The sequence below is a fragment of the Spea bombifrons genome, chromosome 7 (genome assembly GCF_027358695.1).
Source record: "Spea bombifrons isolate aSpeBom1 chromosome 7, aSpeBom1.2.pri, whole genome shotgun sequence".
NCBI classification, from domain to species: Eukaryota; Metazoa; Chordata; class Amphibia; order Anura; family Pelobatidae; genus Spea; species Spea bombifrons.
In genome coordinates this window covers 43,833,700-43,849,720 of record NC_071093.1, presented here as the reverse complement: position 1 = coordinate 43,849,720, position 16,021 = coordinate 43,833,700, and the positions used below count along the sequence as shown (strand labels likewise).

Genomic DNA, 16,021 nt, shown 5'->3' with positions numbered 1-16,021 from the left:
ACATTTGCTTTTTGAGCAGCAGCAGAATGATCCGGGTGGATTTCCTCCGTCTTAGGAAACAAGTCAAAATTAAAAAGTACAATTTCTGTTTTTGATGTACCAAAAAAAAATGTAAACAAACAAAGTACTGCCTCTTCTGGTAAAAATCAGCCTTTTTTTTTCTTTATTGTATTTTATTATTATTATTTATCGATTTATTTCTTTTTTTAACAATTTTTATTTATTTTTTTAACTATTTTTTTATTTATTTTTTTCTATTTATTTTATTTGTATTTATTTTTTTAACTATTTTTTGAAATTTATTTTATTCTATTTATTTTTTTAATTTGTATTTATTTATTTTTATTTTTTTTTTAATTTATTTTATTTATATTTGCTTTCACGTTCTCTCGTTCGGGCCAAAATGTTTGCAAATCCTGGTATGGTCTAAGAGCTTTTTTTTTTTTTTTTTTTTTTTCGGAAATGAAGAAAGATGCCGGAGGGGTAAATCTAGCATCCTAGGGTGAAATGGGAGGACAAAGGGGGGCAGGTTTTGTTGACAGCAATTTGTAAAAACCCAGCGAAACTCTTTATAGAGCTCAAGGAACTTTAATAGGTACTCGTGAAAAACAAATGGGTTTATTCCCAGGCAAAAAAAAAAAAAAATGGTGTTTGGCTTCACCTGCTGCATCTTCTTGGGTTATTTGACTCGGATGATGGGAAGAAGGTCTAGGAAGCTCTTCCTGGGTCTGCGCTGATTGTACAGGTGATCCAGTCAAAGATCAGATGGCGTTTTGGAGCCGGGAAGGAATTCTTCACCCCTTTATGAGAAACAATTAGATGAACTTGTTGCCTTGTTTTATACTGAATTACAATGTTACCAGCCCAGATGGATCTTTGGGGAGAAATGTCCTAGGGTATTGGGAGGCAGCTCTGGAGACCCCCATCTCCAGAAAGATATTGATACTGTGGAGAGAGTTCAGAGGAGGGCGGCTAAAATGGGGAATGGTCTCCAGGATAAAGACTAGGAGATCTCAATATGTCCGGCTTGGGAGAGAGAAGGGAGAGGATGGGAGAAAGACATTTGAATACATAAAGGGGTTTAACAAGGGGGAGAAAAGCTACAACAAGAGACCCGAATCTAACACCAGAGGTCAGAGGCTGAGACGGAATGGAAGGAAGTTTTACTTTACTTTACTGAGAGGGTGGTTGATAAGTGGAACAGCCTCCCAGCAGAAGAGATAGAGGGTAATGCAGCAAGGTGCCATAACAAAAAGTTTGAGAGCGACCAGTTGCTTAAGAGCCTGCTCTACACTGTGTCCCAAGTGAGTATAAACTCATGTTTTTAACTCACATGAAGAAAAGTAGACTCTGGGGCATACAAAGAGTATTTGACTCCCCAGACTTTAAAATGGAATAAGTTGACTTCTTCTCTTCATTAGAGTGCATTCACTATCCCTCCAGACATGAGTGACCAAGGAGGCCATGTCTCAACTCACCTTTACACTTAAGGTGGAACCCAAGAGACCCCAGAAGGATGAATTTACACAAAAAAAATGTAAGAACATCTCAAGCAAGAACAGACAGCTGCTGAACAGACGGCCCGCTCGGGGGCGTCTCGAGGTTTAGCTCACTTGCACCATTACAGAGGGAAAATCTCCATCGGCATATCAGTCTGATCCTATGAAGCGGCTGTCGGTTCTCAGTCGGGTTGTTCTCAAGGTTTTTTGGTTTGTAAATTCATCCTTCTGTGTCTCTCCCCAAGTGTAAAGGGGAATCCAGACATGGACCTCCTGACCATTATGGGACTGGTTCTTGGATCTTGCCATCTAAGCAAGGTCCATAAAGACATAGTTAGATGAGCTTGAGGTGGAGGAATTTGACCAGCTGCCCAGAGCCCTGACCTCAACCCCATTGGACACCTTTGGGATGAACTGGAATGGAGATTGTGAGCCGGGTGTCTCGTCCAACATCAGCGCCTGACCTCACAGACGCTCTACTGGAAGAGTGGGCAAAAATTCCCACAGAAACGCCCCAAAATCTTGTGGAAAGTCATCCCAGAAGAGTGGAAGCCGTTATAGCTGCAAAGGGGGAACCAACTTCATATTAACGTCTATGTATTGAGAATGTGATGTCATCGAAGTCCCTGTTGGTGTAATGGGCAGCCGTCCCAATACTTTTGTCTACATAGTGTATCATGCATATGAAGGCCGGAGTTTGCCTTTAAGACTAAAATACAATAAAAAAAGGAGAAAACAAGGTTCTTCAACTAAAATATAAAAGTATGTTTTTTTTTTATTGCAGTATAATTACGTTTTATTCAGGGGGGAAGTTTTCCCAGTGGCCGTCAGGCTCGTACTGGCTGACACTGGCTTTCCCACCCGTTGCTGTTTGGGACCCATCTCTGCTCAAACATATCTATTGATTGGAGATAAGCGGCCATGGGAATGGATCCATGTGTTTATTGACTGGCCTGGTTAAAGTTTGTGGGAAAGAAAGACACCTGTGACAATCAGTTCTGTAACGCGCGTTCTGCGAGCTCTGATTTACTCACCCGGCCAACTAACTGCCTCCAGCCCAGCTGACCTGCCAGATGTTTTCAATTTCACTAATGACTATGTAATTAAAGGGGACATGGTAATAAAATAAAGTATTCCTTTATTAAATTGACTGCATTCGAGTCCTCCCAAAATATATCCGAATTCCCTCATTGTTAATTCTCATTTTTATTTATCATTTTCCCTAATTAAAGGGAATCTCCCACCATTTTTCATTCCTTGTATCGGATTAAAAATGAGCTTTCAAAAATATTGTGCTGTTTTTTTTTTTTACCCCAGTTGTAGTTTTTGCCCCGTAATTTAATGTTTTCAGGCAGCTGCTTATCAGCCATTTGTATGATTCTCGCTCTGTTATCTGATCCCTAATCAACTAGACAAACCTCAAACTCAGTAGAATGGCTCAGTCTTAATCACACAGCTGGACTTTCAGGCAAATGAAAGTCTATGGAGGAACGGACTTCATTAGCATTGCCATAAAGCATCAGCTCAGTGTGGTGTTTCAGCCGGGAAAGTCACTGAAAATATCACATGACCGACAGCAACGGCTGCTCCAGGTCTGCAGATAAAGGGAGCTTATTGGAACAGAATTACATAAAACCATTTTTTTTTCAATCCTTACTGTATACAGCACTGGGGGGGGTTATTACTGTATACAGCGCTGGGGGTTATATTACTGTATACAGCACTGGGGGGGGTTATTACTGTATACAGCGCTGGGGGTTATATTACTGTATACAGCACTGGGGGTTATATTACTGTATACAGCGCTGGGGGGTATATTACTGTATACAGCACTGGGGGGGGTTATTACTGTATACAGCGCTGGGGGTTATATTACTGTATACAGCACTGGGGGTTATATTACTGTATACAGCGCTGGGGGTTATATTACTGTATACAGCGCTGGGGGTTATATTACTGTATACAGCGCTGGGGTTATATTACTGTATACAGTGCTGGGGGGTTATATTACTGTAGACAGCGCTGGGGGGGTTATTAGTGTATACAGCGCTGGGGGTTATATTACTGTATACAGCGCTGGGGGTTATATTACTGTATACAGCGCTGGGGGTTATATTACTGTATACAGCACTGGGGGGTTATATTACTGTATACAGCGCTGGGGGGATATATTACTGTATACAGCACTGGGGGTTATTACTGTATCCAGCGCTGGGGGGTTATATTACTGTATACAGCGCTGGGGGGGTTATATTACTGTATACAGCGCTGGGGGGGTTATATTACTGTATACAGCGCTGGGGGGATATTACTGTATACAGCGCTGGGGGGTTATATTACTGTATACAGCGCTGGGGGGGTTATATTACTGTATACAGTGCTGGGGGTTATATTACTGTATACAGCGCTGGGGGTTATATTACTGTATACAGCACTGGGGGTTATATTACTGTATACAGCGCTGGGGGGTTATTAGTATATACAGCACTGGGGGTTATATTACTGTATACAGCGCTGGGGGTTATATTACTTTATACAGCGCTGGGGGGGTTATATCACTGTATACAGCGCTGGGGGGTTATATTACTGTATACAGCGCTGGGGGGGTTATATTACTGTATACAGCACTGGGGGTTATTTTACTGTATACAGCGCTGGGGGTTATATTACTGTATACAGCGCTGGGGGGGTTATATTACTGTATACAGCGCTGGGGGGTTATATTACTGTATACAGTGCTGGGGTTATATTACTGTATACAGCACTGGGGGGTTATATTACTGTATACAGCGCTGGGGGATATATTACTGTATACAGCGCTGGGGGTTATATTACTGTATACAGCGCTGGGGGTTATATTACTGTATACAGCGCTGGGGGTTATATTACTGTATACAGCGCTGGGGGTTATATTACTGTATACAGCGCTGGGGGTTATATTACTGTATACAGCACTGGGGGGTTATATTACTGTATACAGCGCTGGGGGATATATTACTGTATACAGCGCTGGGGGATATATTACTGTATACAGCGCTGGGGGTTATATTACTGTATACAGTGCTGGGGGTTATATTACTGTATATAGTGTTTGGGGGGTTATTACTGTATACAGCGCTGGGGGTTATATTACTGTATACAGCGCTGGGGGTTATATTACTGTATACAGTGCTGGGGGTTATATTACTGTATACAGCGCTGGGGGATATATTACTGTATACAGCGCTGGGGGTTATATTACTGTATACAGTGCTGGGGGTTATATTACTGTATACAGCGCTGGGGGGTGATGTATACAGCACTGGGGGTTATTAGTATATACAGCACTGGGGGTTATGCTCAAGGAGAAAAATATTTTTTACTCCTTTAATAAAAAACGAATAACTCCAACACAGAACCTTAATACCAAGTAAAACATTTTTTTCCAGCAGAATAGAAGTTCGGACCGATAGACATTAAGCAGGGAGAGAATACGCTGCTGTTTGAATAACCTCCCTTCCTTGTAATTTCAGGACAGAAAAAACTTAAATAAACAAAACAAAAAATACAAACATTTTGGCATAAACAAGCAGACCATTCCATTTTTTTTTTGAATGACATTTCTGATTAAATCACACTGAATTAAATGTGAATAACGCAGAATCTTTACTGTACAGTATATATATATAAAATAAATAAATAAAAGAATCTGGAAAAATTACCCCCCCCCCCCCCGTAGAAATGTTGAAAGCATTCGATTTCAATTACAGCCGAGCCCATAATTACAGGAGGCTGCAAGCAATTAAAACGCAAAATTTGGTGAGTTTTCTTTCCAGAATTTGTTGGATAACTCCTAAAACACACAGAAATCCACAAAATATACACACTTAGAAATTGTTTACCTTTCCCCAAACTGCTTGTTTAAATATGCAAATGTTTGCGGGTTAAAATGGATTCCTTTCCCAATTATATATATATATAGTCTATTGTGCGATACAGCTTATGATATGCCAAAATTGTATTATTTTTTAAATTATTTTTAATTTTCATTGTAATATGAAATTCTATTTTTATGTAAAAGGTTACATTATTAAATAAGTGAAATAAAAGTGGGGTGCTGGCATATGATGTCATATTCCCCCGCCGTAGGGTTGCCGGCGGCGCTGCCCTGAAAGTAAATACATCACTAAATGGAGCCGCGTTAAGCTTGTGTCGGAATTAATTTTAAAGTTTTTTGGGTTCTTGAAGAAGCCGCCTCTCAGCCTGGGGAGAAATAATGAGTCACCGGGCAAAACCCAGAGAGTCCCCCAAGTGTGGTCAGAGGGGCTGCTCCTGCCCTGGCCTCTAGAATACGCTAACTCCTGTGTGTTTTTGTTATTATTATTATTTTCTATTATTTTTTTATTTATTTTTTATTTATTTATTTTATTATTTTTTTATTTTAGAGAGAGGTCTGCTTCCCGTGGACTGACCGCGGGTTCATTAACCAAATAATGTGCTGCGTGGTGGTGGTCGGGAATCCCGGACATCCCCGAGGGTGAGAATCTTTTCACCTGCAAGTTTACCGAAGACCGAGGGGGGTGAAAAAACAGTCGTCAATAGCAGCGTCTTCAAAGAGCAAATGAGGTTCCGAAGGCGAGAAAATTAGTTTAGTTTTAAGTGGAAACAGCAAATGTTGTTCAATCTCACCCAAGGAATCCTTGTCAAGGGGAGGTCCGGATTAACGCCTTGTGTGCCAGACTTATACCCACTGTGTTATCAATTAACTCAGGCAGAAATAAAACTTAAAAATTGGACATTTTATCTTCTATATGTATTAAATATAGCCGGTATATATTTATATATATATAATTATATACTGTACCTCTGCACTAGGAAAGGGAACGTAAGTGGCGTAACTGGGGTAACTGGGTACAGCTGCAGGACCCAGGGGTCCATCCTTGCACCCCCTTGACCCTATTGCCTGGTTGCCTAGTGGGGGATTGCTGTGGACTAAGTGGTTCTGCCCCACTGTGACTCCGAGGAGCCATGGAGAGCATAGAATAAGCTATAGGTGTGAGCGTGCAAGAACAACAGGACCTTTTGCCCCAAGATACCCCTTGCGTGGTGGCAGGAGGCCCCTGAATATTATTATTTATTGTTTTACATATAGCGCCTTCATATTCCGAAGCGCTGTACAATATGTACAGAACTTTTCCGAATCTCTCGCTTGATGGTCTTGCTCTAGAACGTTCTAACTCAAGTGAAAACCTACCCACCGTATGTGAATAAAGAGTTAAATGGAACCAGTGCTCGTGTCATCGTGAGGAAGGAATGTCCCAAATGTCACAGTTAGGAGGGACGGTATTTAATTGGGCCCGACCCAAATCCTTCACTAGCCGGAGAGGTGAGTTACATCACGCTCTATGCGATCATACATCCTGACGGGACGAATCATAACCGTGCAAGTTTTTCGCCTTTAATTCCCATTGCACTCCCTGTCCAGTGATGTCATCGACACCAAAACAAGGGCAGAAAAGGATAATCAGGACCTTGGCACCTAAACACGTTCTACAGAATGCAATTATAACCAGATCCCTAATGAGCAAAATCGTCAGGTATCAATAGAACGACGTAGATCAAGTTATATATTCCCTTTAAATATAACCCGCCATCCCCAATGAGGCCTTTAAAGGGTTACTGATCACTGAAGCATTTAATAGAATATTAATGTTTAAAAATGATATATTTATTTAAAAAATTATAATGTTTTAAGCCGATATGTCATACTCCAAATTTCTACTTTAATATAATTAATTCAGTTATTAAATAGCATTATAGCGCCATCATATTCCGCAGCGCTGTACAATGGGGTTATTTTCTAATCATTTATTATAACAGTAAAACGCAGAAATATCAGGTTTTTAAGTGGAATCACGGTCAGAATTTAGCCGACAAACACCTGTCTTAAGATGATACATTTATCTGCCGGCTATATATATAAAATATATGTATATATATATAGCTATATCTATCTATATATACATATACATATATATATATATATACATTAAATTCCCTCACTTTATTAGTTTCTACCACCTCTGCTGGGTGGCTATTCCACTTTGCTCTCTCAGTGAAGTAAAGCTTGTCCCTACCTTGTGAAGTCTTGCTGATCTTCCCGAGTATCTTCTCTTCGCGTGCTGGGAGAGTTGTGAGTCTGTACCCGGCACAGGTTCCTATATACCTGGGGCTGAAAAAAACATTCAAGTTAATCAAACAGACAGTTCTTTTAATCATCCGACTACACCGGGCCCTTTTCCTCCCCGTACAATGTGCCATTATTTACCCGTCTGTAGAGAACAGTGTGACTCGTAACCTCGACGAGGAGACAGGTTGAGAACAATAGGGCATTTATACGTCAGCCATGTACCTAACCCAATGGATAATCTCTAGCACATACACAGATACAGTGTATACCTTCTAGATTGTAAGCTCCTATGAACAGGGCCCCATCACCTTTTAGCAGCGCTAGCGGTTGTGTCTCTAATGGGATGTTACATTCCGCAGAGTTGGTGGGACAGCACCTTCAGAGTGTGCAGCAGACATTGCTCCGCGCCGTCAGCCCCCATCACGCCGCAGTCACATGACACCTTACGTCACGCTGTATACAAGGTTCCGGATTCCTCAGACCGTGCTATGACATCATGCGACCCTGCTTTATGGTAACATTGTGTCATCGACAACGTTACAATGTCTGATGTGTAATACGCAGCCCCCCCCCCCGTATTCTTATAGGAGGGTATTGCTGCTCAGCCCGGTCTGGACGCACGCCAGCTTTGGTGTCACGCAGATATCACTCCCCCGTCGCCTTCGTTCAGGGCTCAGCAATATGAAGTCATCGAACTCCATATTACACAGACCCACTGAATCCTACCAGTATAGCCCATGACATCATCGGCTGGACTATAAATATATAGATAATATACAGACCCTCGTATTTATTTAATGTACTCTGCAGCGCTCCATACATTTAAAGAAAACACTTTTTAAATGAAAACGCTTTTTACGGTTTCTTTAAGATGAGAATTAACCCTTTCACACTCCTGATGTAGATGAAGCTTTCCTGCTAATGTGGGGGGCTACCTCCTAGTTTCAGGCAGGGAACGGGGATCTCCCACGAGGTCTCTGACTCTTTCACTAAGCTAATGACGCCAACAGGGCGGCACAGTTTTGTAAATGGGTTTCTATAACACCGTTTAGAGGGTGACGGTTTGCGGAGATTGAAATGTCAGAATTTCCATTTAAGTTTCTATTAGGACGATGTTGAGGAACATTGTGAAAAACTTCTACCCCGCTCCTGTTGGTCCCCACTTGTACCCCAAACTCTGTCGTGGGCATATCTTTCTATAGTTAGTGGAACAGTCTCCCAGCAGAAGCGGTAGAGGGTAATACAGTGAGGGGATTAAACATGCATGGGATAGACATACGGCTCCTGAATCTAAGACGAGACCAACGACTGATTAAGGTTTGAGATTTTACAGTAGAAGAAACGGGCGACTAGACGGGGGTCGATCTACCGGCAAAAAACGATTACAAATTATATCTCTGATGTCTTCCGCAAGGATTATTATATGGCAGCAAAACTGATACCAATTACAGTCATTACTGGTGTTTATCTGTAAAGGTAATACATTTATTACATAATTAGGTTATAAAAATATAATTTGCGCTAAATCTCCTTTAACCCATTGGAACCCAGAAGGCACAGGGAGAATGCTAGATGAGTGAGGTGACAGCAGGGTGTAGCAAGATGGCGGCGCCCATGGCCCAGAGGCTGACTGAGAGGGCAGTGACAGCGGGCTCCAGGGGGTGTAGCAAGATGGCGGTGCCCACGACCGGCGAGACTGGCAGAGCAGGGGAGCCGGGGCTCCGGAGGAGGAGGGCGGCTGAGACTGCCGCGACCACCCCGGCACATAGCGCGGATGCCCCCGAGAAGAATGAGGGGCCCAGTGCAGGGGCCCCGCTCCAAACCGGAAGCTTCTGGTTGACCAGGATCGTATTGCTGAGAGCCATAGCGGCCATATACTGTGAGTATGCGTACTCGGGCCAGAACTGGGGACACGTCATACCGCAGGGCAGCCCGGGGCATATGGGCGGTTTTAAGGCATGCCGCGGGTATGCAGTCTAAATGCACAATATACCGAGCCGGCTCGGTGGGTAATGCCTCGGCCTGGTGCATGGCTGCCCAGTGCATAGCATGGTTGCTGGCATTCCGCATATCACCTCAGGGGGCATGCACAGTTGGCTGGCATCCTCGGGGTCACCTCAGGGGGCATGCGGAGCTGATTGGCATTCCCCGAGTCACCTCAGGGCACATGCGCAGTTGGTTGGCATCTTCTGGGTCACCTCAGGGGACATGCGCAGTTGGTTGGCATCCACCTGGTCACCTCAGGGCACATGCACAGTTGGTTGGCATCCTCGGGGTCACCTCAGGGGACATGCGCAGCTGATTGGCATCCTCAGGGTCACCTCATGGGACACGTGCAGTTCGTTGGCACCTCACATGTCGTCAGTGCTTCACGGTTGGCGTCACCTCCCTTACCCGTTATTCATGCGCCGTTCTTTATACATGAAGCGTTTTTGGCCCCGACTGGGTACGCTGGAAGGTGGCACCATCTTTGTTGCATCTCCTGGCGCCCCTTCTGATTGCAGCGGAACATGTTGATACCCCGGGCCGGCCGTTGTGTTTGTTTGGCCACAAACTTTATCCTGTATTTCATTTACAATCCTAAAACTGGGCACATTCTACCCAAACTTACCCCACGCAGAGCGCGCAGCGCAGGGGGGTCCGCCACGGCCGCTGCACTTGGGACTTGATCCTGTAATCCTTAAAGGAATCCTTTACGATAACAAACCCGGCGGCGCATGCCGTTAACCCCTTGTGTGCCGGGGGGCGCCTTGTGTTCTTTCTGTTTCCTGCAGATATCGGAATGTCTAAAATTTTGAGACTGTAAAGCATGAAATAAAAGTGCGCATATAATCTCAGAAACCTTTACATATATAATATATATATATAATCTCAGAAACCTTTACATATATAATATATATATATAATCTCAGAAACCTTTACATATATAATATATATATATAATCTCAGAAACCTTTACATATATAATATATATATATAATCTCAGAAACCTTTACATTTATATATATAATCGCGGAAACCTTTACATTTATATATATATATATAATCGTGGAAACCTTTACATTTATATATATATATATATATATATATATATATATATAATCGCGGAAACTTTTGCACGCAAGTCGCTTTTTTCGAATGCATGACTAAGCTCATCTGTTACTTTTCCTAAATTGCACGTTTTTTCCCAACCATATTATAATGTTTCCAGATTTAAAGAAACAATATATATATTACATACACTACTGTTCATAAGTTTGGGGTCACTGAGCTGTTTACATGGAAAACAAGAACATTTTTGTCTGTAACAAAATTGCAAAAAGGGTTTTCTAGCCATCAATTACCCTTTTAAACTTAAACTTGGATCAGCGAACACAACGTGCCATTGGAAGACAGGAGTGATGGGAGTGATAAAGGGCCATTGGAACACAGGAGTGATGGGAGTGATAAAGGGCCATTGGAGCACAGGAGTGATGGGAGTGATAAAGGGCCATTGGAGCACAGGAGTGATGGGAGTGATAAAGGGCCCTTGGAACACAGGAGTGATGGGAGTGATAAATGGCCCTTGGAACACAGGAGTGATGGGAGTGATAAATGGCCCTTGGAACACAGGAGTGAGAAACGGCTCTCCCGTTTCACGAATATCCTGTTGTTTTGCAGACTTCTCCCGTCTGCGCTGTGTTTAGGAGAACGAGCCTTTCTCGCAAAGAGACGTAATGGAGACGGAACAAAGTCTTCCTTTAAGATGTTTTAATTAGAGTCTTGAAGGATTTAGCCGTCCTTACAGAAAAAAAACCCTCTACTTCTGAAAGCATGTGTGTGTATTTTTTTTGTAATCATCGTCCCTAATCACCGAGATCACTGCGGTTTCGTACAGATCGTCTGAAATAACCGCGCAGGGTTAGGTTTTGTGGCGGATCGAGTTCGCAATTAGAAACGGAGCAAAAACGCTCAATTCTGAGAAGTAGAGTCACTCCACGGACTCAATATATATATATATTTTTCTTTAAAAATTGCGAATTCATTTCTGTACGGCCCCCCCATTGCTTAATCAACATTATGAGGACAGAATATGTTACAGCCAGAAATGTCCTTGTTTTCCATTAAACCCCATTTTTTTTGGACGGTAGTGTACAAAAACAAAATAACAATTACCTTAGGGAGAAGCTGCAGCTCCCTGCTCCCTCCATAGTCCTTCTTACTTAAAGCAGCCAATCAATAGGAGGAAAGAATTCCCGTTTAAATTAGCCTAGTGAGACCCCCCCAAGTTGACTGCCGGTAAGTATATCAGAAATTATATATTTTGATCGATTGTGGCCAAGACTAAAGATGGAAGCTGGAGATGGTTATTGGGTAAGTAAATCGGAATTTCTTCTGATCCCCAGTAGGTGTGACCGTCCCTTTAAATATCTAACATTTAACCCATTAACATCCAGCTCACAGCCAGACCATTCAGCATTATCAGATAAATAAAGATGGCGGCCGCCGCGCCTGAGAAAATAAATAAAAGCAAAAAAACAAAAACTCCTTTTGCCCGTGCCAGAAGCGGTCGGGGTGGCGTTGGTCCAGGTCGTCTTGCTAGGCACGGAAGTCGCCGGCAGGGAAGGAGCTGACAAGACTTTTAATCTTTGGGACGTTTTTCTCTATTGTTTTTAGCGGCGCAAGCTGTGAGCTGGAGAGGAGAAAAAAAAAAATTCCAAAAATATGAGCTAATGGCGAAAAATCCGAGCGGCTTCTCCTCGCGAGGCATGGGTTCCTGGCTCACGCGCCGTAATTAAATCCCTCAGACAGACCGGTCGGGGAGAAAAGAGCTTCCGTTTGGCCTCGCTGAGCTGGCTTTATAGGGGCAGATAATACGGCTCTGCGGCAGCGAAAAAGACTTTATTAGGAAGAGAGGGGCGCGTTAGATTTTTTTCAATCCGTTATTCCGGGCCTCGTGCGAACCTTCTGCCGTCTGTGAGGACCCCATGATCTCTGGGGATAGGAACGACTTGTAAGATATCAGGTAAAGGAACCTCGGCTGTTCAAAACACACCATGGTCGAAATTAAGAAAAATCGGTCAAGTCTGGGATTCTTTCATCTTTGCCCCCCCATTGTCTCCTCTCCGTGAGAGTCCTGCAAGCGCTTGCTTACCCAACGTCTCGAAAGGACAGCAAATAAAACGTCTCCGCTGCTAGGCGCCTGCGACAGGTTCTTATAGATAAAAGCCCCTCTGACCTCTGCTATTCGTGGGGTTACATTTGTTTAGAGAAGCCAATTAGCCTGATAAATTCAACACAAAAGAGCAGTTTGCCGGCCAGCAAAGTGTGATCTCAAAACAAGCACTCTGTTTGACTAATGGCTACTTACACTTGAGGTGTCTTCATTAGCTTGAAATACTTGGCCAGAGGAAACATCTCCAGATGTTAAATTAACTAAAACTACGATGATTCTCAGCCGGCATTTGAACCCATCACTTGCTAGCTTGGAATCCTAGCTTAGAATTGTAACTATATGTATGGATCAAATAAATTGCAGCTTCTAACCGTTTTATCCATCAGTCTATTAGTTATGTTTTTTGGTTTTTTTTACCCAAACTGCAATTCTCATCATGCGGTGATTCTACCAAGTGGAGACTTGCAATAAATGTGCTTTTTCTTTATTTATTTTTTTTATCTGGACCTATACAGTTCCTTATAGTTCTGTTCTTTGTATAGACAAATATGTTTATTTTATTTACCCTCCTGGATTTTGCCCCGTATTAATCCCGGCCGCTTTTGATTCTCTTTGTTTAGTCGTGGCGTTCCTGGTTGCTTTCCACCAGAACAAGCAGCTGATTGGGGACAAAGGGTTACTGCCATGCCGGCTGCATCTGGAAGACATCAAACGATACTTTGGCGGAGGAATTGGCACGGATGCCCTCAGTTACGCGCCCACGCTGCTCTGGCTCTTAGACTGGTCGCACATGGATACCCACTTGGATAACATCGCGTTGGCCGGCCTTGCCATTTCAGCCTTCGTTCTTGTCTCGGGATGTGCTAATATGATCCTCATGGCTGCTCTCTGGATACTTTACCACTCATTGGTGAACGTCGGACAGATATGGTAAGCTTTCCCCTCCGTTCAGGACGTTCTAAAGTAATTCATACGTTTTACCCGGCAGGATTCACTAAACCACCTAACTTTTTAAGTAGGAAGGACATAGCCGGCCCTGTATAATGTATAGTGAAATTGCTGGGATGGTGTTCATTATCTATATATCATACATGGCCAGTGCAGACTTTCCTGCAGGAGAAGCTCAGTGGGTCGGCCCTTCACGCTGCATCCCGAGTGGCCATGCCCCCTATCCCACCTATGTGGACCCCCCCACCCCCGGCACACCTGACATATAAGGGGGTTCCCGGGCTCTGTAACAAGCAGCTTTTGTGGGTGTAATAGCTTGCTGAGAATTACTGCCCCCTTTGTTTTGGGGGTTCGACTTATATCTGGGGTAACCGCACCTCTGCCCAGAAATGTCAGCCAGTCGCTTGATACGGCAGACGGGCATTGAATCGTATTCCAACAATTTATTTGATTCATTGGCTGAGGATATAGATACACTTTAAAGACTAGAGTGCAACTTATTTTGGGTTTGCAGAGTACTGTTCCCAAGAGCTTTCAATCATTTTCAGCACTGGCATTTTCCCCTCCCCCAGTGGACCCCACAGTTCCGACACCCCAACTGAGTTCTGGAGGCCGCGTTGAAGTGTTACCAGGTATCACGCTCCCAAAAATAAGCACGCAGAGTAGTTTCCCAGCCTGGTAGCTGCCCGGACTCTTTGTGACAAGGAATATATCAGCGAGGAAATTAGTTTTATGGCGCAGAAAAGAAAGGGAAAAAAAAAAAACAACAAAAACAAATGAAATCTGCCCGTTTCTGCTGTCCGGTCAGGCATGATCGAGCCTTTTCATTACATGCTGTGTAACGGGTCATTGGCGGGGAGAACGCATTATTATTGTGCATGTAGTGTGACACGCGGCTTCACGACGGCTGAGATCGCTTTATTTCTTCTACAGAAATCCATTCCGCTCCCGACGCTCCTCCGCTTACTCAAACGCCGTAGTGTCGGTTTTGGGGGGGATGTTAGTCATTTTTGAATTAATTGAATTCATGTTTAAGCAGATTGGGTTCCTTACAATACAGCGATCTGCCGGCGGTTACTCCAAGATTCCGAGAGCATCGGCGGTCCGGGGGTCTTATACTAAGATGCCAAAGGATTAGGACGGTGTGTCCTACCGATAAGGGCTGCCTGATGTCCCTCTGTCCTCTCTTGACTGTCCCTCTGTCCTCTCCTGATGCCCCTCTCTCCTCCCCTGATGCCCCTCTTTTCTAGGAGCTCGGAATGTTTGCTGGGTATGAGGGGATCGCAGGGTTCTACAGCCCTAAAAGCCCCGTTAATGTGTATAGAAACAGCAGGAAACGGCTTTATAAACAGGGTAAATATTACCTTCTTCTAAATGCCCCGCTCAGTTACACAAATACCCCACACTAGGGCACAGAGCCCCGCCCAGTCACACCTCTAACCACACCCCCTAGCATAAAAGTGGGAGGAATAGAACGATATATCAAATAATAAAGAAGAGGGTAGATTCTTCTTGGGGTGTCTGGGGGGGGGGGTCAAAGTTTTTTAATGGGGTGTAGACTAAAAAAAAAATAAGTGTCCAGAACCTTATCAGCTCTGCCGTCGGATCGCTGCCGTCGGATCGCTTTAATCTCCCGCTTCCATTTTTATCTGTTGCTTCTCCTTGGCCCAAAACACAGACGTTTCTTTGTTGTTTTTTTGCGAACTAACCGGGAATAAAATAAAAAGGGAAGCAGATTATCTCAGGGACTTTTAAAGCAAATTTAGAAGGATCATAGGGGGGTCATCCTTCCTGCAAAGGAAGAGCACCGGGCGCTTCCTATCTCTGGGGGACGGCACAGATCGGTTTCAAAGCCTGAATTGAGAGACCCCCATTAACTCTTGTAGAACCAGAGTGGCGGACATTGCCTTTTTTTAGACACTTAAAATGTAGGCCCCCGAGGACGGGTCGAAGTGATGGCGCACAGTGTTTACATTGAGTACAGAATGCGCGAAAACACCCTTTTTTCCTAATAATCTGCTAGAATCGCAAGCAGCCAAGAAAACTCAACGCTTGGATCGCTTGCCCCGCGGTTCCAAATTCGAGTCCGCTTACCGCCATTACCGTCATTATCGGACCAACCCAGCCTGACCCTACAGCCCAGAACCGAAATCCACAGTCTAATTAACAACGTTAACCCCGTCTGCGCTGGGTTTCTGATTTTATTTTAATGGACAAAACTCTGCTTTTCTCCTGAAACCGAGGACGTTT

At 43.7% G+C, this 16,021-nt stretch overlaps 1 protein-coding gene across 1 annotated transcript in view; it reads left to right on the top strand.

Annotated features, from left to right (window-relative positions):
* The first annotated feature begins 9,335 nt into the window (after positions 1 to 9,335).
* LMF1 (lipase maturation factor 1) overlaps positions 9,336 to 16,021 on the top strand; it is an 89,509-nt gene continuing 82,823 nt past the window's right edge. Inside the window, exons 1-2 of the mRNA XM_053470909.1 lie at positions 9,336 to 9,547; positions 13,444 to 13,753. Coding sequence (XP_053326884.1) covers positions 9,340 to 9,547; positions 13,444 to 13,753 — 518 coding nt within the window. The 5' untranslated portion in view covers positions 9,336 to 9,339. The remainder of the gene's footprint in view (positions 9,548 to 13,443; positions 13,754 to 16,021) is intronic.